Source organism: Misgurnus anguillicaudatus, chromosome 21 (genome assembly GCF_027580225.2).
Source record: "Misgurnus anguillicaudatus chromosome 21, ASM2758022v2, whole genome shotgun sequence".
Lineage (NCBI taxonomy): Eukaryota > Metazoa > Chordata > Actinopteri > Cypriniformes > Cobitidae > Misgurnus > Misgurnus anguillicaudatus.
Window position 1 is genome coordinate 49,030,399 of NC_073357.2, and position 22,816 is coordinate 49,053,214.

A 22,816-nucleotide genomic window follows, 5' to 3' on the forward strand; every position below is an offset into this window, starting at 1 on the left:
TGTAAAGCCCAGCTGTGGTGTTTAATTTTTAACAAAATAAATCTATTAACTTATACATTGTAATTGTGGTGCTTCGTAATTTTTGGATAGGTGCGCCTACATTTTTGCTGGTGCTCCTAACTCTTCAAAGTTGGGAGCACCAGTGCTACCAAATAAAAAAGTTAATTTTGAGCCCTTTTATTGGTGTTTTAAAGGTTCAATATAAGTTATAAGCTTTACTTTTACATTTATTCATTTAGCAGACTTCAAAATTTAGCATTAATTCAAAATGACGTCAAGTGAGAAAACATTAAGAGCAAACAATAAACATACTGCAAAGTTAAGTTTAAAGCGAAAGCATTTGTCCATTAAGGTCCTTAAATGTACCATTTAAGTACAGATATGTATAAGTTTGGTACTGTACCAATATCTACCTTTGTGGTACTAGTATACACTTTCTGGTACCAATATGTACTTGAATTCTGTATGTGCAAAGGTGTACTTTTTAAAGGGTATCAACCCAGTGACAGCCAGGGACTTTTTTGACCATTATTTATTAATTTTGCTCAGAACAAATATATATTTTTGCTTCAGCTTTTCAAGAGTATGCTACAGATGCCATTGATGCAGTGCAACTTATATCAAACACGAATGTAAACCTCAAAAGAATTGTCAAACATTATAAAAGTGGTTGTAAAGACAGTAACAAGTACAGACAGCAGGTGATGGCATCAGAGACAAAAACAAATGCCCTGAGTAAAACCTTACGAAATTAAACATGGAAAGTTTATCGAAACAGCACAGAAAAGCGCAATTTGTTTAGTCAGCTCAAAAGTTTCATCATACTCCGAGGGGAGAGAGGTAACTGACAGAGAAAAAGAGAAAGCAAAGTATCTGCAGAAATTCACAGATGTCTGTGTGCAAATCTTTAAACCATAACAATTCAGAATGAATAAAATATAAGGTGCCTCAGAAGAACGCAGCAGGATAATGAAATAGTGCGAGAGAGAGAAAGAAAGAAACTAACTACACTAACAGGAAAAAGAATTGCTGAGTTGCCATGTTGAACTTACCATAAGAGCAAAAATGAGCAGGACAAATGAGCAGGACAAAGTGAGTGAGTGATGAAGGAAATGAGACAGAAAAGATGGACGCAGTGATGGGGTTACAGAGGGTATGAAGGGCTGATCGGTGCATGAGGTTAGATCAAAGTTTCCTCTGCTCATTATAAAAGCTCCGGCTGACGAAGGCATATTAATTATTCATTGGAATCAAAAGCGCCGGCCATGAATGTCACCGATTTGCTTGCTGTGTTAAACGTAGAACCCAATTTATTATAGTCACGATGCGCGCCCGCACACACACATTAGATAAACAACAAACTTTGCAGCAATTGCAATTAAGTAGGCCTATAGACTGTACACAGTAGAGTACTTAAGCACAGTTATAGGCCAAAGGGCCACGTGTGAGTTACAGCTTAATCTTCTCTATGTGGGGTGATTAACAGTGTTTGGTGGCTTGGGAAATGTTAGGGATATGGAGGATGAGAGATAGAGGAAGGCATGAAAGACTTTTTTTTATCACTGGAGGTCACAGACTCGCTCTATTGTTGGTTGCAGTGACTCAATTGCTGCATACCTTCATGTTATTTCTGTGCTGAACGTAGTCCATGTGCTACTGTTGATAAAAAGTAAGACAGGCCTATAATTTGATGTAAAATGAGTTTTTGCTTCATGCAGGCAAATTATGAGGGAAGTGTTTGTATATAAATTGCATCATTGAATGATACATCATATCATGAATACTACAAGATTTTCAATGCATAAATAAAACTAACCTAGGATAGCAATTTCTGACATAGTTGTTACTGATCTGTATATGCAAGCAAAAACAAATCTAAGAGCCCCCCAAAAAAATCAAAATTAGAAGTAAGCCCACCTCTATGCTAGTTTACTCTTACATGTGAGGAAAATTCCCTTTCTTATGAGTCCCTTTCAATAAGAAATAAGCCAGCACATACAAAAAAGCAAATCTTTCTAGGACTTCCCAGTTTTTTTTTTTTATAGAGTCTGTGGATGGAGTAAGAGGCGAGATAGCAGTAAGTGAAAGCATGGCAAAGATGAGGTGGAATGGATAATATAAAGGATTTAAGGGGATAAAAATGTACCTAAAAAAGCGGGGGAGGCGAGGTTGAGAGTTGAAAACGAAACGGGAGGGCAAGAGAGAGCTATCAGTATTGGAAAGATGTAATGAAAGTCTAAAAGAAGAGCTAAACCCTTGACTTCATCTCTCTTCCTCTTTTGCTTTCTCATGTATTTTTAACTGCTCGGGGGCATGTGTAGAAGTAGTTCAACTTGTCAAGCCAGTAAAGTACTTAAACTTTGACTGCAAAGATGGAGGGGAGACAAAAGAAAAAAATTAAAAGATGTAAAAAAAGAGAAGAGGTGGTTATGTGGATATGCTAGCATGGGATGAGAGATACTGTAAAGGAATGGAGAGAGCAGAGGAGGTGTAGTGACCTAGTTTAGAAACAGAGATATGGCGTGTAACGGGAGAAAGACGAGCGACTCGGGGTGGGGTGATTTGGCAAGCAGCCATGTTGGATTGTCTGGTTTCCGTGGAGACTGGAGGAGAAGAGCACACTCGTCCAAAGAGATGTGTGCACAAGCGCTTTCCTAGGCTCACTCGCATCTCAACTCAAATTCTCAAAGAATGCTTGATCAGTTTGAACCATAAAATCACATTATTTCGAACACTTAAGTACTTTTTGTCACATTTAGTTAATTAAAGTAAACTTTAGCTCTTACTTATTTACATACTGTAATAACAATATTATGGAGAAGAGAGAGACAAACAACAATTTTCTATAAGAAATCAAAAGAAGAATGCTGTGTATTTGATGACTCACACTTAAAGGAATAGTCTACTCATTTTCAATATTAAAATATGTTATTACCTTAACTAAGAATAGTTGATACATCCCTCTATCATCTGTGTGCGTGCACGTAAGCGCTGGAGCGCGCTGCGACGCTTCGATAGCATTTAGCTTAGCCCCATTCATTCAATGGTACCATTTAGAGATAAAGTTAGAAGTGACCAAACACATCAACGTTTTTCCTATTTAAGACGAGTAGTTATACGAGCAAGTTTGGTGGTACAAAATAAAACGTAGCGCTTTTCTAAGCAGATTTAAAAGAGGAACTATATTGTATGTCGTAATAGCACTTATGGGAGTACTTCGACTCGGTGCAGTAACACCCTCCCTCTCCCATTATGAGAGTGAGAAGGGGAGCGGACTTTTCAGGCGAGTCGAAGTACTCCCAAAAGTGCTATTACGCCATAAAATATAGTTCCTCTTTAAATCCGCTTAGAAAAGCGCTACGTTTTGTTTTGTACCACTAAACTTGCTCGTGTGGCTACGCGTCTTGGATGGGAGGAACGTTGATGTGTTTGGTCACTTCTAACTTTATCTCTAAATGGTACCATTGAATGAATGGGGCTAAGCTAAATGCTATCGAAGCGTCGCAGCGCGCTCCAGTGCTTACGTGCATGCACACAGATGATAGAGGGATGTATCAACAATTCTTAGTTAAGGTAATAACATATTTTAATATTGAAAATGAGTAGACTATTCCTTTAAGATTTAAATGTATGTAATTTACTAGCAACAGTTTGTTCAAAGTTAAATGAACATTAAATGTGAACAAGTCTTTCTTTACGTTCACACCGCCACTGGCGAGAGCGTCAAAAAAACGTTCTGGCTGCCCTGCCAATGTCGCTCTAAAAAAGAGTAACGGTACATTCACACGGGGCGTAAGCGTTAACGCTTCCCATTCACTTTCAATGGGTGACGTCATGTGTTGCTGAACTGAATTGTGGATCCGTCGGCGCCATGTGAGCGTCGATGAGAGTTGAAAACAGGTCAACTTTATAGTAATGAGCTATGACACGGTTCGGCGGCAACCGATCGGAAGAGTTAACGCTTGACGGAAGGCTTGTCTGAAGCATGGCCAACAGCCAGTCACAGTGGCCACAACACATACTCTGGTCTAGCATAAACGTAATTGGCTGACTCTTCCTAGGTTATTTGCATAAGGCGATCTGATTGGCTGACGCATGCATTGCAGCTTGAAAAGTTGAGAAATGTTCAACTTCTCGAGCAACGGCAGTGATGCGGCGCAGACGGATCCAACAATTCAGTTCGGCAACGCATGACGTCACCCATTGAAAGAGAATGGGAAGCGTTAACGCTTATGCTTTGTGTGAAAATATGCCCCAATTCGGTCCTCCCTGGCAATTCGGTTTCCCCTAGGACCCCGATTGGTACCTAGCACTAATGCCTGGTCAAAAATTTGTCATTGCGATATCTCGTCTGTGTTAGCGGTCTAGCAAGCTAATTACCTTGTACAAAATAGAAGCATACAACATTTTTTAAATAAAAGTTAAGAAAAAAATAATATAATAAACTAATATTCATGTTGCAGATACATCAGCACGTTTGTGTCATCATCTGCTTTACAAAAACAATACTTTTATTTTTCAAATTATTAACATACCTTACAAAATCTATTTTGTTTTTTTATAGAAAAAGTGTAGTAATCATGGCTTATAAATTATAACTTTAATGTTTGATTTAACTATGTATAATCATGTTTTGTCTAAGTAATTTATTAACTTTACACAGTACAAAAGTGGAAAGGGTACAATATCTAAATAATAAAATGACACAAGCAATGTGTAGATCTCACCACCTATAGCCTCATTTATATACTACTTTATGAAACATATAATTTAAAAGACATCAATTAAAACTTTAACAACGTTCTAACTACATAAATCATAACACGATTTTGTAGGAATTTTAATAAGGCACTAAGAGAACTACCCCTTAGGAGCTTTTTCAGCCAATGGAATCACGCAGGGGTCCTAAGGGGCCAGAATTGCCAGGGGGGACCGAATTGCTCATAACACCAGAGCTCCTCACCGGATCTCATTAAAAATGGACAACTTCCGGGCACTTTGAACTTTTTTTGTGCTGTGAACGCACAGTTAGTCTTTACAAAATAAAACTATAAAATAACAGCCTCATGCAAAGCATTATGGGAACCATAAAACCTCATCAACCTTTTTTCCTTTTATCAACCTTCAACCTTTTATCCTTCAGATATTGGTTCCCAGAATACCTTGCATGACTCTCCTATTTTAGTTTTATTCTGTAAAGATGAAGACTTGTTAATGTTTAATGATTATCTAACTTTGAACAAACTTTTGTTGGAATATGTACCATTTTGTAATATGTAGCACATGTGTGGTACGATTATGTCCTCTTTGGTACTAATATTTACCTCTGAGGTACTAATATAAACACTTTAGGTGTAGTTTTTGAAAGGGTACTGCCCCAGTGACAGCTAGGGATAATATTTCTGACAGTGTACGAAAATCTGTATTTATTTATTTTAAGAGAACCTATTGTCCAATTCACGTTTTTACATTTCCTTTGGTGTGTAAGTGTGTATTGGTTAATGATATGCAAAAGGTACATACCCCAAAGTAAACGATGACGCGAGGTATCGTCTCAAACGTAAATTTATTTTCTTGGACTACAACAAACACGCGAATTGTAGGCAACAGTTTACTTCCTGGGATTGGTGATGTAGACAAATCCAACATTATTATAATTCCTCCCGCTTGGACTCACAGCCTATAAGTTAACTCCTGTAAGCATTGTGACCGAATCTTCAAACATGGTAAGGAGCGTCACTTTCCAGCTGACGTCAGAGGTATTCAGGCCAATCACAACATACAGATTAGCTGGCCAATCAGGGACACAGAGCTCAAATCTGTGCGTTTCAGGAAGAGAGTGAAATCTGGAGCTACAAAAATGTACGGTATTTGGAAAATAAAGTGTTTTTAATCATAAACCATGTGAACACATTGTATAATACCAATTACACAAAACAACATCGTTTTTTTGCAATGAAATAGGTTCTCTTTAAAGCAAGCAATAGTTTTATAAATAAACCCAATGAAGAAATAAACCCAGAGCTTCATTACAATGCTGCACATTTTCTAAAACAGTTTCTTGGTTCTTATTGGATGAACTTTTGAATCTTCTTTTAATTAGAAATATGTTGACTCTTTAAATGCTATCATCCATTTCACTGCTGTGTGTATGTGTTGTCATTTCTCCTCTGGGTGCTTTTTTTGTACAATGTTATGTAATACTTTTTCAGAGGAACAAAATGTTGACACCAATCTGTCCCTGTCCCTGTAGTTGTTGTTTTTTCCAGCCCTGTGGTCTAGCGAAAACCCAAACATTACAGTCCAGAGAGAGCACACAGCACAACAACTGGAGATGTTATGAACGTGCAATTGTAAGCTCCAGGCACTGTGTTTGTGCTTGTTAAGACCAAATTGCTTTCCAGCCAGGGTCAGAAATTAAACTGGGCTTGTGGGAAAATTCCTCAGATATTTGAAATATGGAGGCAAAAAACGTCCCCAATAGTTAAGCAATGTTTCGTATAATGCTTCAGTGTTTTATATTTATAGGGCTTTTCACACTGCGCTTAACAATCTGTGTATACAGTCAAACAAACTGTGCATGCTGTGTAAACAGTTGCTTCACCATTTGAGGGAAACATGCAAAATACTGTTAAAGGTGATGGAAAAACTCCTAAATTGTAGTAAATAAAACTTCCCAGGAGCTTAGAAAGATTTGAGTGCTGACCTGCCTGTTTTGTCACTGATGCGGAGTGCGAGAAAATTTAGTTATTGTATCGCGTTTTTTTTTTAAATTTAGTCAGTCTGACAGCTTTATGTAAATGATCTGACTGTTGACACCGCAGATAAGAAGGTCTAAACAGGGTTTAGGAATGTTCAGTGTTAGTGTGAATACCCAGGGTTATCTTTTAACCCATGGGGCCAGTTGTTCAAAAGTAATCCATTTGGATTTCGGCTATCAGATTAAAGGGGACATTTCGCAAGACTTTTTTAAGATGTCAAATAAATCGTTGGTGTCTCCAGAGTACGTATGTGACCTTCTAGCTTTAAACACCATATAGATAATTTATTAAAACATGTTAAAATTGCCACTTTGTAGGTGTGAGCAAAAATGTGCCGTTTTTGGGTGTGTCCTTTTAAATACAAATTAATTGATCTCTGCACTAAATGGCAGTGCCGTGGTTGGATAGTGCAGATTAAGTGGCGGCATTATCCCCTTCTGACATCACAAGGGGAGCCAAATTTTAATGACCTATTTTTTCAAATGCTTGCAGAGAACAGTTTACCAAAACTACATTACTGGGTTGATCTTTTTCACATTTTCCAGGTTGATGGAAGCACTGGTGACCCAATTATAGCACTTAAACATGGAAAAAGTCAGATTTTCATGATATGTTCCCTTTAAATCAAAATTTCAAAAAGAGTTGTTCAAAGCAAAAACATGGATTCTGAATCTGGATTGGATCACAAAATCCAATCTAGGTTTTGATCAGGATCAAATCTTCACTTTATGTTGTTCAATACTTTTAGTAAGATTAGGATTTGTTTAGTGTTGCCTCACAATTAGTCGCGACTAATCGTTTGCAGAATAAAAGTTTTTGTTTACATAATACATGTGTGTGTACTGTGTATAATAATTACGTGTATATAAATACACACAGAAACAAACATGTATAATTTTAAGAAACATATATATTTATATAATTAATATTTATATTTATATATAATATAAATTATATATAAATATAAACATGTATATACACATGCAAGTGTGTGTGTGTGTGTGTGTGTGTGTGTGTGTGTGTGTGTACCTGGTAATTATCACGTTGGAAACCAGAATGTGTGTGTGTGTCTGTGTGTGTGTGTGTGTGTGTGTCTGTAAGGACACATATATTATGTAAACAAAAACTTTTATTCTGCAAACGATTAGTTGCGACTAATTGTGAGGCAGCACTAGATTTGTTTGATCCCAAACAATATAATGATAAAGTATTTCAAGTATAACATTGGGCAACCATTTAAACCTTCCAGTCAAATAAGAGAGAGAAAAAGTGTATTTAACATTTAATTTGAACAAAAGTAATCTTTAACTGTCTTTTGGCACTGTACGTATAGTATAGTGATCACAATCTTTAGAGACCAAACAATCAAAAGTTTTTTTTATTTTATACTTTCATTTTATTGAAAACAAAGAAAACACACAAATGAAAGGAAAGATAAAAGGAATAAAATAAGATATATAAATGGGTCATTATAGTTAAACAAAAGAGAGTTTTAACAACTGGTATCTCTACAAATGTAAACTACCAAACATTTAGCCTCATATGACTTAAACTGCATTTTCCAATTTTTTGTGGGTCAAAAGAACAGACTACATGTTGAATTGAAATTAAAGCTCACGTAACACACGCTGTTTCTGTATTTCTGATGTTAATCTGGAGTACCTATAGAGTAGTATGACATCCTTTATATCTCTGAAGAGTCTTTAGTTTAATCAGATTTATAAAAGAAAGATTAGCTTTACCGAATCTTTCCGATAATGTACGAAAAAAAGGAGGAGGAGGAGTTACTACCGCAGGAGGAGCGAATACGAGTCATGCAACACTATACAACACTGTTTTAACTTATGATTCACTACATGTTCGTGTCATTTATATAATATACACGCGCCTATTTCCAACATAAGACAGAAGTCTTACTTACCACGTGTAACTCGTCATGACCCGGTTATGAAAATCCACAGCATCAAACACACACGCAAAACTCCGCTGCTAATCTGGATAATAAACTATATCCATTGTTTCCATAAGGCTGGATGTCTTCTCCTTACATCCAAAAACACACTTCTTCATTCGTGCCATTGTTGACTTTTGAAATTTAACAAAGCTGAGTGGCGTGATAAGCTGTTAGCAAGCTCTAGCGTCTCCCGCTGACTGACGGCTGGGCGGGGTTTTCCGGGGGAAGTTTTCCGGCGGAAGCCCATATAAAGAAGTGATACGTATCAAAAACCCCTGAAACGTCAGTTAGAACTGTAATCGAAAAAAACTAGCCGAAACTTGTACGAACCCTGGCGAAGTGCATTCGGCACAGAAATACTCTGAAACACGCCCAACTGCGGTTTTGACACTTTGCCTACGTTTAGCATGAGGAAACAACTCTATAACTGTGTTAATAAGTCAGAATGCTTGAAATACCATTAAACCCCCCCTTTAAAGTAAAGGACAGTACCTGCTGTTTTTACATACTGTAGCTAATAGTCCACATTGACATGTGATTTCAGTTAGAACACTAGTAATCCATATTTGCTAATCTGATCCTGGATAGCAAAACACGGGATTTCCAAATGTGGATCATTTTGATCCCACATAAACCTTTTGAACAACTGGCCCCTGTTTAAGTAAGAACTATATAAAAATGTGGGAAACAGATAACCCTGGATTTCCTGGGGTTTAGAATAAATAAGTATTTTTGCATTCCAAGAGAATTCTTGTGCTTTGATATTGTCAGGTCTCTTTGTATTCAATTGCATTTTATAGGTAACACCCCTAATTTTTTTAATGAGAATTCATTTTTTTAAATTAATTAAACTGACGCATGTGACATGCATGAATGCTCCTCATAAAGGAAGTAAATTTGCTCCTAATGAAAAGTAATGTCAAACATTACGAGTTAGGATAGTTAGGGTTGTACCCACATAAAAAGATGATAACTCTCGAGTAGATTTACTCCCTTAAATAAATGCAGTTGTCACTTTTAATACTTTGCAGTGTGTACAGAGCCACAGTCGATTGTAATTGCATTGCAGCTTGGTTGATAACTGCCTGAATAATTGATGTGATTTTGATACATGCAGGTCTGTATGGTTCTAATATATTGTCTGTAGTGTACTAGTGCAATTTTACAAATAACCAAAGCATTTTTCACTATGATCAATATCAAAACAATAAACTACTATAATAGTTTTATTTGGAACATTAGTATTGAAGGTAATAGCAACTGAATCTTAACAAAGCTCTTTCTTTTTCTCTCTCACACACACACACATACTGTAGGCTTGTGCCTGTACTTGCAGATCTCACACATATGATGTGCAGAATTAAATCCTGCTGGCTGGAAAGTGCAGACATGCATGATTAGACCCCTGAGGTGCCCGTCTGCATGGCTGTGTAAATTACACCGCGTGCTTTCCATTTGATTCCGGAGTGCGCGCGTGTGCGCGTCGGCATGGTAGACAGATTTTCATCAACATCAGATCTCTACCAACCTTTATATAAGCCTTAACCGCACACAAACGCACATGCACGCCACACACTCGCCATCCAAGAACATTGGAACAGGATGCATTTACGTATTTGGCAGATGCTTTGATCTAAAGCGACTTTTTTGTGTTTCATGCCCTTTTGTGCTGCTAACACAATGTTCTACCTCTAAGCTATACAAAAGCATAATGAGCAAAATAGTGAGCTACTCTGATATAAATGTATTTATTTAACAGTATTTCCTAGAATGTAATTGAAGGCCTGCAACAAATCTTAGAGATGTTATATTGATTATACAGTTCAAGATAAAGGCGATTTTCCTCTCTATTCAAGCACCACTTACAGGTTGCAATTTCTGCCAGACACAGCACATATTACATGCTATTTCTCACTCATGCTGTCTTTCTATCTCTCTCTCTGTCCCCTTCTTTCTCATTTTCTTATTGTTATATTGGAATAATCCACAATAAAAGTCTGGTGCACAGATACAGTATATTTTGATGGTAGGAGAGAGTGTTGTGAATGTCTAAGTGAATTATTAGCTCGTACCATTAAAGTGCACCGAGTTCTTTTATGCATGTGACCTTAATTGAAGAAGGAGAAGCGAGTATATGTATTTTTTTTCTTTTTTTAGAGACAACCCTCCCTCCATTAGCAACATTTACTCTTATTAGCTGGTCAGGACACACAAACACACACAGTCTTCGTTAAATGCCAAAAATAATAGTGATCTATTTGCTGGTTTTAATGAGTTTTGATATTCTGAAAACTCCTACAGAGTTTAAAGAGGCTTTTTAGGGGTTCAAGCAGTGAGGCAGCAGAAACCCTGTTGCGTCCGTTCAGATTTTCTTTTCCTTCTTCATTATTTATCTGCTTTAAAGCAGTTTGGCTTGCAAGCTAAATCGGTAATCACAAATAAATGTGGTAGGATGGTCCCAAAACGCCCCGTGCTCACACAGGTTTCCTTGTTTATAGGGAATTTCCAGATGTAATGACTTTTATACTGTACAAACTGTATATCACTCCCCTGCTCCTAACCCAATCTCTTAACCTAACCCACACAGACAATCTTGCCATCATTCTGTATGATTTATAGGCATGTTTCCTCAAGGGGACACAACAAGTCCTCACAAGGATATAAAATTAGGTCTACTCTTACAAAGTTACAATTAGGCCTACTTGTATTATTATCTTTTTGGGGGACATTTGGGATTACCAGGTACACACACACACACACACACACACACACACACATATATATATTAGGAGTGTAACGGATCGCAGTTGATCGACACACGTTTTGGCTCGCATGCGATTCACGGATTAATACACATAACTTAACTTAAATATGGAAAGTTTATCATTTGCATGTGTTTCCAATGCTTGCAAATGTTAACAGCTAAGCGATTTTAAAAAATGTAACTGCAAAAAAGTCGCTAAGTGAGCAGTTTTGTGTATGCACATATGCGTATGCAGTTTAATGTGTTCGGTCCAACTCCATCAGATGTGATCAGCTCTGTGCCCTCCAAAGATCAGAACTCTTTATATGTTAACTTTTGAGAGAGTTGCGCTACTGTGTCTCATACTGTAGTCGATTAAAATACATTTGGCAAATAGAGCACTGAAATGCAATGTGATTTTCAATTTATGTGAAGCGACTGTTTATGTTGCACCTCCTTCGCAAAACACCGTTTGGAATTTGCCCTCTGTCTGTGTGTGCACGCGGTTTAAGTGCACTCAAAAGTGCATACACGGAGAGCCGCATTTCAAAAAGCAGGCAAACTTAGAGGGCCATATTTTAATGATCTAAGTGCATGGTTTAAAGCATACAGTGCACAGTCTAAAAGGGTGTGTTCGAATCCACTTTTGCTAGTTTAACAAAAAAAAGGTCTATGCACCTGGCACGCAGTCTAAAATGGATGGTCCTATTTAGGGATGTTAACAATTAATCGATCTTCGATTAATTGTCGTTAAGAATTAAATCGATAAAAATTAACGATTGTCGACAAAGCAAGCACGTGTGTCCGGCGCCTGCACAAAGCACATACACAGCTGGTGAAAAAATTAAACAAGCGCGAAGAAGTTAAACTAGCCATGATCACAACGATGCTTGATGCCAAACACTCACTTGGGCTTTATAACCTCATTCGAGATGAGGCTGGCTGCTAACGCAACGAAATGGCATCCGCAGTGGATCTGAGATGTTCCGATGCCGAAAATCTAAACACAGTTAGGATACTGAAAGCAAAGACCCTCTTCAGGGAAGCCTGCAAGATTAGCATAGCAACGCTGCTAACGCTGCTTTACACAGGGAAGGAGACCAGAAGCCGTTTTTAATAAACAGATTAAAATGTAAAACTTACATTCTGGCAAGAAACTGTTAAATATAAACTGTAACTGACTGTCGTTACAATCTGAACGCCCACAACATATATCATTGATCATCATCATTACTGGCTGAGGCGCTACACGCTAAACAGATTTTCTAATGGAAGGTTGAAATCTTCATAATAAAAGCATCTTTGCTGAAAGTACGCCGCAGGTCTAAAGCTGAGGTGACGACGGGAAAAGTGCCCTTTGTGTGCTTCTTGGATATAATTACAACAAGCGATGTATCAACGACTCAGAAAGCAAGGTGAACAACTAGAAAAATAACACTTGATGATAATGAAAACTTATTTTGTCATGGACGCGCGGACTTTCATCCGACTGTGCGGAGTGCCCGTTATGAGGCGGAGTTTACTGTGTCTATTAGTCATTATATTTCATTACGAGATTCAATTGATGATTTTTATCAAAACACCAACTACATTGACTCATTTTACAATCCCACTAGCATGTTATTTAGACAAAATAAAATCTTTTAATTCGCGTGAGGAAGCTGGCATTTTTACGCACACTTTTATGTCATTGGCTATATGTCACTGCTGTAATGGCTTATTGCACTATTACTGTTAACAATTATTCGATTGATTGATCGTTAATTTAAATGATCATCGAATATGGGAAATTGCATATTTTGACATCCCTAGTCCTATTCTTGTAATAAGTAATGGATGTATTTGGGGCGTAAAAAAGCCATTTGTGCTCTGCCTAGTATCATTTCACTTTTATTTATTATGACTCAACTTGTATACTTAAATATTCAGATTTCTTTGTATGAATTCAATATTTGGCTTGATGGCTACATCTAAGGGGAAATGTGTGTTAAGGTGTTAATAGCCCACCTAGAAATTTCCTGATAAAAATGCTGATATGTCAAATACTTATTTTCCCTGCTATATATACCTGAATGCTCAAACAGTTCTTATCGTTAAATTATTTCAATAATTTAAAAGCATGTTTGCATGTTTAACTTCAAAAATGTTTGTTTTTCATAGATTTTAAAAATGTTCACAACAGTATTTTACCCCTAGTTATTGTTATCATTACCTGTTTTTGAACCTTAGTAATTTCCTTTTATTGTTACATGGTACACACATGCATCTGTCCATTTTGAATGATTTCTTTTAAATGTCTATTCTCAGTATCGTTGTGTTGTATAATGATCACGTAACATACAAAATAAACCATTCTTAATTTAATTATTAATTAACATTTTTGTTGCTAGTTTAACAACAAAAAAAATGATCTATGCATCTGGCACACAGTCTAAAATTGTTGGTCCTATTCTTGTAATGAGTAATGGATGTATTTTGTGCGTAAAAAAGCTAGTTGCGCTCCCGCCAAGTTTCATTATACTTTATTTATTATGAATCAACTTGTATACTTAAATGTTCTGATTTCTTTGTATGAATTCAATATTTGGCTACATCTGGTGGAAATTTTCTGTCAATAGCTCACTTAGAAATTTCCTTACTTATAAAAATGCTGATATGTCAAATACTTATTTCCCCTGCTATATATATACCTGAATGCTCAAACGGTTCATGTGGCCTTATCATTACCGCTCCATTTCTGATTCAGTTAAGTCCTTTTGCATTTTTGTAAAATCTGTTTTTGTTATCTACAGACCCTCCTGAAAGTTTTTTCAACAGAAAGACAATGGGAGACAAAGAGACGCGCGCCAGATTTGATCAAGCATTTGTGAAAATCAGTTGTATTAAATTTGGCAAATCTGGTCATTTTTTCCACTTTTCCAATCTGCTCGGTCGCCGTTGATTACCACTAGCGGCTATACTTCGTAATTGGAATTGCTCGGATAAGTTTTTCAATTAGCATGTAGGTGTATGGATGCATTTGTGTTGATGTCATGCTCAAGTTAATTTGCAGATAGCCCTCTCTGTTTCGAAGCTTCTCTGAAAGACAATCACTGCAAATAACAATCACACACACATTTCAAACAAAATTTGTATTTATATTCAAGCTTATAAACCAAAATAGAGTCTAATGATAAGAAAAACAGTTTTGTATAACATTTGTACATCTGAATAAAATGTGAGTGCCTGCCCAGTCAGTGTCATGACTGCTGTCCAACACAAAGTAAGGGTGGTTGGTTGCTAGTGTGTGGCTTTGTGGTTGCTAAGAGTGTTCTAGACTGTTGCTAGGGTTCACTGTCAGGTGGTTGCTAGGGTGTTCTTGGTAATTGGTAAAGTGTAGAGTCAACCTCCATGTGTTTTAGGTAAACATTGTCTAATTGCTCTGAAAAAGAATAGCACATCTCTTATAGTAGCAAGTAATATCATTTGAGGTATCATTCATTGTAGCACACTAGTGGTAATGTGGGACTATACATCAAGGTTTATATTGTGTTATAGTTGTTTGTAATAATAATAGCAATCCATCACTAAATACAGTACCAAAGCCCAACCTTACGGTAGCCGCCTGCAATGAAATCACGATCCCACCCTCAAGTCAAATCGTCATCCAAAGTCACGCCTCTTTCAAAACACATGAACACGCAAATATCAGACGGTCACATCTCATGTCTCATTCACCTGTGAGAAAACTTTACAGTACAAAGTGAATAACACTTCCAAAGTAACCAACATAAACAATGGTTTACATCAGAATTAATTTAAATTACGTGGGCATTCAAATGGAAAAAATGGAAACCTCCGTTCGGACCGAAATCTATGATTGGTTGAACATTTTTTGGTCCTACGCCTTTCACATATGACATAAATTTCTACAAATACATTTAAACAACTTAACACAGTGATTGCTATCAGGATGTGAGGAGATCAAATCTGTTACCCTACCTTTAACCCTATAACTGTCACCGCCCCTTTTGAGTGGGGGGGTGAAAAGGTGATCTGCACGTTAAAATTACTATAACTCTGGCATTCTTTGGTTTAGAAGCAAAATCTTGGTCTCTTTTTTAAGAAGACAATTTATAGTTTATAAAGGTGTTTGAAGTTGTAAATATTAAATGACAAAAAAGTTATACCCGTTTAAATTTATTTTCAATAATAAAAATAATGCAATAAAGTATATACTCTCTAATCAAATGTATATAAAAATTTAAATGTTTTACTCTCAAAACACCACACCAATAAAGACACAAGTCTCAACTAGTTCTGAACCAAATTTTAGGTGAAAATAACAAAAAATGAAGTTTTTGTCACACTTTTAGTGGTTTTACCAACCAAGGCCACTAGGTGTCAACGGTTAGTTGCAATATCTTGTCACAAGTTAATAAATTACTGTCTCTGCATTGTGTTTAATGCAAAAGGGTTTTGAAATATGAAAACTACATTCTTAGAGCTTTCCAAAGATATATAGTTTGTCAAGATTTTTGAAGATTCATATATTCATTTTGAAGAATATTTGAATTATGAATATATATGAATTCATCCTACAGGGTAAGTGACAAATAACAAAATGACTGTCCCTACAAAATTTCCATCATCAAATGGCCTTGAAATATGAAAACTACATTCCTAGAGCTTTCCAACAATATATAGTTTGTCAAGATTATTTCAAGATTATAGGTAGTGTTATAAATATATAATCATTTATATGTATTCCTATGGGGTGAGTGACATTTAACAAAATAACTGTCCCTATACAAATTCTATCATCAAATGGCCTTGAAATATGAAAACTACATTCCCTGAGCTTTCCAACAATATATAGTTTGTCGAGGTTATTTCAGGTTAATGGGATATTTACAAATAAATATGTAATAACATTTTGGGCTCACCTGTTGGTCTGCGACATTTTAGAAAATTACTCTTACTACATACTTTTTTTTTCAAAATGGTGTTGATATATTAAAACTACATTCTTAGAGCTTTCCAACGGTATATAGTTTGTCAAGATTGGTGTAGGTTTAGACTATGTAATTATTGTTTTAAATATGTAAAACATTGTGGGACAGTGGGACAGTGACAGTTATAGGGTTAAATCGGTTTGTCTAGTTCAGGGGCTTTCAATCTTTTTTGTCAGCCAAACCCCCTTGACCTAAATTATTTACTTAAAGTACCCCCTGTGGTTTCAAGTAATTATTTAAATAATTGAATAGCACAAAAAGGGGAGAACCATGGTAAGACTAAAACCAAGGAACAGGACCGGAGCACACAACATTTTAATTAATTTCAATTATTATAATTAATACAGAATGACTAACGTTTCAACGCCCATGCGTCTTCTTCAGAGTCAAAACTACCACGTTTGCATGTTTAACTTTAAATCATCTATTTTAAAGTTTTTCACAACAGTATTTTACATAGTTATTGTTATCATTACCTGTTTTTGAACCTTCATCTGGTAATTTTCTTTTATTGGTACCATGTATCCATGTGTCCATTTTGAATGATTTATCAGTTTATTAATATATTGTAGTGTTGTATAATGGTCATATAACATACCGGTTAAACCATTCTTAATATAATTATTAATTTACCTTTTTTGTTACATTAAATTGAGATTAATTAAATGTTTTTGACAAATTACGAACCTGGTCTAGTCTAGTCTGACAATCATCAGAAACCAGGAGAACTTTTAAAAAGATTAGGTACCAAAAGGTTAAAGAAATAAGCAGTTCTTCAGGAGTGTGTGTTTGTGCTCCTGGGTCCTTTGTGAGAATGTAATTGGCATTAAATTGGTAAATTCAAGTAGATTTGGCATCCGCCGAGGAGACGAGAGGAAAAGTTTTAACAGAGACTAGATGACAGAGAATTTTAATGATGTGGAGGATTGTGAAGGAAGAAGGGCAGAGGGAAGGACAGCAGCGAGAGAGAGAGGTGAAACCTGCGGGGTTGCAGTAATGTAATAATGAATGTAACTGGCTCTATGCTACCTATATGAAAGGTACGCTTCTTTCTAATGGTCAGTGTCCATCTCCTGCAGGGCATCTTTTGATTATGAAGTAACAGAGCCTGAAGAGTAATCTCCTGTGGGTTTGAGACATCACTAATTGGCTTAGAGGTGGTTTAGATATCTGGATCTTGGGAGATCAATGAAGCCTGATTATTGAGCTTTGATGAATCTTGTTTCATGGGTTATTGGAAGCACAATAGATCCTTGCTGATCCTTTTTTTATAAATCTGTTATGGTTATAAAATAATTATTATTTTTATAATTTTCATAATATTTAGTCGTACGTTACATGTTTTGCATTTTGTGTGAATAATACTAAAGAATAAGTTATAATGTCAACTTAGATAAAGGTGTTTGAATGAATTAAGTGGTTAACATTTTGGTTTTGTCTCGGTCTTCAAAAAATTTAAAACAACATATTTTTACAAATGCAACACACACATATGCTAAAAATAAACACCTAGGGGTGGTTATCTGGATAGGGATTAGACTAGTCCTAGACTAAAATAAATGTGAGAGCTTTCCAAACTGACTTATCTTAAAATACATCAATGCCCTTTGTTTTGCCTCAAAAAGCACACCAGTAATGTTTTTAGTAAGGCATATTTGTTAAAACTAGTTATACTTCCTAATTAAACTAAGGCCTAGGCCTGGCTTGAGCTAATCCCCATCCGGGAAACCACCCCATAATTATTATTATTTTTTAATTACATTGAAAGTGACAAAAGTGCAAATATTACAATTGACCCCAAATGCAGGATTCATTGTAACATACAGATGTTTTGTTGTAACACTTGCAAGAAAAATTAGGTTTGAACACAAATAATTCATTGACATTCTATCTATATAGGCCTACTCAAGCTTGATGTACATCTGTCAATATAATAGACAGATATCCAGCATCTTTCTATTATGCATCAATATATGGATAGATATTTCTGAAAGGGCCCCACAATTATTTCCCCTGATATTGTAATTGAGGATCTCAGATGCAAAAGCTGCTAAACACCGTCCTGCGTCCAAAATAGGGGTGTTGCTAAACATGCAAAGCCTGCAGTATGCAAGATACAATTTCCTTTGCTTAACCGACTATTTCAACATTGCAAGTACTGGGAAAGACAACATGTATTTAAAAATATTTAAGTATCACCTTCATATACTTAACATTATTAACATGTTTGGAGGCATAAAATGTTTGGAATAATGACAGCAGAGAAATATTTTTATGCACATTTGCATTTTACATAATACTTAATAACTTATTTTTGTATTTTTAAGAATATTTTTCATTTTATGACTGCTACTAAAAAATCTATCTTAGTTACTGCTAACTGTGTACGTAATGTCCTAGAGCTAGTAACTAAATATTAATTTCATATCTAAAAAGTATAACACAGTTTTTGTATGTGACCAATGCAATTTTTCCTGCGATTTTTTCTCTAATGTTTGAGACCTGACAGTGTGAAGATGTAATTTGTCTTACCCTTAAACTCATCATCTCTCATTTTTGCTTCCCTTTCCCTGCTTTGCACAAAACATTTCTGATGTCTATCACATGCGCCAATAGTGATCGGGTGAAAATAAGATTATCATTATTATTTAGAAACTTACTTTAGTCTCGTCATGTTTTCATAAACCAACTCAATCACGTGGCGTCACCTGTACTTTGTATGCGGCTGCGCACGGAAAAACAGATGCGCACGGACATGAATTGGTGCGTGCATGCGTCAGTGCGATTGCTGTGTCGCTTTTTTAAACGTGAATTGGGTAACTACACTCTCAGAAATAAAGGTACAAAAGTTGTCACTGGGACAGTACCCTTTCAAAAAGGTACACCTTTGTACTCAAAGAGTGCATATTAGTACTTTGAACTCCCAAAACGTACCTTTAAAGGTACATATTTGTACCTAAATGGTACATATTAGGACCTTTTTTAAAGGGTACTGCCCCAGTGACAGCTTCGTACCTTTATTTTTGACAGTGTACCATTGCATATAGATCCGTTTTGCCATAATAATCTTTGTTAAAGGATACACTAGTTAACTGCTAAAATGTAAACTTGAGATTTACATCAGGACTTTACTTTGAAACAATACAGCGATTAAGATAATATAATCTTAGATTAGGTTGGAGTTGGTGACTTACACACCCAATTCAGAAATTGAAATAACTCATTCTTATGCTGCATTCACACCAGCCGCGGTAGAGGCGTCGAGCGCGAGTGATTTAAATGTTAACTCAATGTAAAGATGCGTTTACGCACGTCTGGAGGTCTTGTGGCGCGAATAAGGTGTTTAGCACTGCATAGTAGACGCAAATCCGCGTGAATTAAGCGGTGTTGTGGGAAATGCGTGATTTGAAAAATCTGAACTTTGATGGAATATCACGCCGCGTTAACCAGTCAGGAGCTTGCTCTAGTAGTAGTGATTGCAGGATGCGAGCATGGGTCGCAGAAGCTCTTCTTCCCATGACGAGAATTTCCACTTGATTGTTTTGAATGACTAGAATTTCACACGCAATTGAAGCGAGTAAACTCAAAATGTTCAAACGTCCAACTACATGCGAATAGCGCATTTTTGCCGCCTCTACTTCGTTTAGTGTGAATCCAGCGTTATGCCTCCAAAACACTCTTTACCAAAAAACATCAAAACGTTTTACAAATTCACAAGAGATCGTCTTCTGACAACAAGAGAAAAAGACCAACAGCGCATATTGTGATGTCCTGTGTACTTAAGTAAAATACTGTGTTACAAGTAATCCGTGTAAGTGTGTGCCTGACTTACCTTTAACATTAAGACAAAATAAAAATCCAAAATTTTTTATCCAAACCACTTCTTACTTTATTTCTCCGCTGGCTGCCAATGCTAATGTCCTGAAAGAAATTACTAAAAAATAATAATACAAATCAGTGAGTCACTTAACAACAATTCACTGTTATGTAAAAGTGAAAGCAGTGTTTTGTTTTCCATCTCTGTCATGCGTTTATTTTTTCTGTTTATATTTTCAAAATGTTTCTCTGATAAGAGCACTTCACGGGTAGAGAGAACGACCTTACAAGACCTGGCATACGTGGTTATGTAATCAGATTGTTTTGGACAAATTTGAGCCTGAGCCGACTCATTACCACATAAATAATGCAGGCATGCAAAGACTCACTATGCTGTACATTGTACAGTACACGCTGGATAAAAGTTTAACCACAAAATTAAAAATGAAAGTATTAAATCTTTTAAATACAAGTCAACACCGTGCTCTGCAACATTTAAACACTCCCACATGAAACTTTCATTTTCAGCATCTCTAAATGCAGTTCTCTTTTAAATGTCATTCTTAAAGGCAAACTCTTCTCTCATTTAACAGGTGTTTCGCAGTGGAGAGGGTATGGGCATACGTCTGGACAGTGCATCAGCGTTTCAAGGGGCCGTCATCTCCCCTCACTATGACTCACTGCTAGTTAAAGTCATCGCCAGTGGCAAAGATCACCCCACCGCTGCATCCAAAATGCACAGGGCACTTTCAGAGTTCAGAGTGCGTGGTGTTAAGGTAAGTGCTGTCTCACATGCATTGTGTAAGACTGATTGGTTCATTGGCTTTCCTGAGCGGCCATGTCAAGAAGCTTTATTGTCATTTCAACCATACTGTACACTCACCCAAAGGATTATTAGGAACACCTGTTCAATTTCTCATTAATGCATTTATCTAATCAACCAATCACACGGCAGTTGCTTCAGTGCATTAAGGGGTGTGGTCCTGGTCAAGACAATCTCCTGAACTCCAAACTGAATGTCAGAATGGGAAAGAAAGAAAGTGATTTAAGCAATTTTGAGCGTGGCATGGTTATTGGTGCCAGACGGGCCGGTCTGAGTATTTCACAGTCTGCTCAGTTACTGGGATTTTCACGCACAAACATTTCTAGGGTTTACAAGGAATGGTGTGAAAAGGGAAAAACATCCAGTATGCGGCAGTCCTGTGGGCAATGCCTTGTTGATGCTAGAGATCAGAGGAGAATGGGCTGACTGATTCAAGCTGATAAAAGAGCAACTTTGACTGAAATTACCACTCGTTACAACCGAGGTATGCAGCAAAGCATTGGTGAAGCCACAACACGCACAATCTTGAGGCGGATGGGCTACAACAGCAGAAGACTCCACCGGGTAACACTCATCTCCACTACAAATAGGAAAAAGAGACTACAATTTGCACAAGCTCACCAAAATTGGACAGTTGAAGACTGGAAAAATGTTGCCTGGTCTGATGAGTCTCGATTTCTGTTGAGACATTCAGATGGTAGAGTCAGAATTTGGCGTAAACAGAATGAGAACATGGATCCATCATGCCTTGTTACCACTGTGCAGGCTCATGGTGGTGGTGTAATGGTGTGGGGGATGTTTTCTTGGCACACTTTAGGCCCCTTAGTGCCAATTGGGAATCGTTTAAATGCCACAGCCTACCTGAGCATTGTTTCTGACCATGTCTATCCCTTTATGACCACCATGTACCCATCCTCTGATGGCTACTTCCAGCAGGATAATGCACCATGTTGAATGCTCAAATCATTTCAAATTGTTTTCTTGAACATGACGATGAGTTCACTGTACTAAAATGTTCCCCACAGTCACCAGATCTCAACCCAATAGAGCATCTTTGGGATGTGGTGGAATGGGAGCTTCATGCCCTGGATGTGCATCCCACAAATCTCCATCAACTGCAAGATGCTATCCTATCATTATGGGCCAACATTTCTAAAGAATGCTTTCAGCACCTTGTTGAATCAATGCTACATAGAATTAAGGCAGTTCTGAAGGCGAAAGGGGGTCAAACATAGTATTAGTATGGTGTTCCTAATAATCCTTTAGGTGAGTGTATGTAGCAGTGAAGTATGAGACAACATTTCTCCAGGACCATAAAACAACATAGAGCTAAGGACTAAAAAGTATATTAAAACATATATTTTTAAAGTAATGTTATTATAAGGTTTGGCCATTTGGTTGGTTGTCACACAAAAATAAATATCTGAGGCTGGAATTATTATATTGTCAAAATATATATATTTTTTAAATGCAATGAGTAGAATGGGGTAGAAATTTGCGAACACGCCCATTTTTTTTGAAAGACTTTTATGTTTTTTGTGTTGACTACACTGATTTATGTTTACCTGTGTCAACTGAGAACTACACATTTAGGCTTTGAGGCTCCCTGACTTCCAAAACTTTCAATGTCTTTGTATCAGACAAGGTCTTTGATTGTGTAGCTGCTTCAAAAACCCACAGATTTACAGGAGATCATAAGAAAGGATCAAAATGTATAAAAGTGAC

General features: G+C 36.7%; 1 protein-coding gene across 2 annotated transcripts in view; it reads left to right on the forward strand.

Moving 5' to 3' along the window:
• pcxb (pyruvate carboxylase b) overlaps positions 1 to 22,816 on the forward strand; it is a 292,116-nt gene that overhangs the window by 118,573 nt on the left and 150,727 nt on the right. For both annotated transcript variants that reach the window (XM_055211545.2, XM_073859309.1), the window contains exon 10: positions 20,862 to 21,044. In XM_055211545.2, the coding sequence (XP_055067520.2) occupies positions 20,862 to 21,044 (183 nt within the window). The remainder of the gene's footprint in view (positions 1 to 20,861; positions 21,045 to 22,816) is intronic.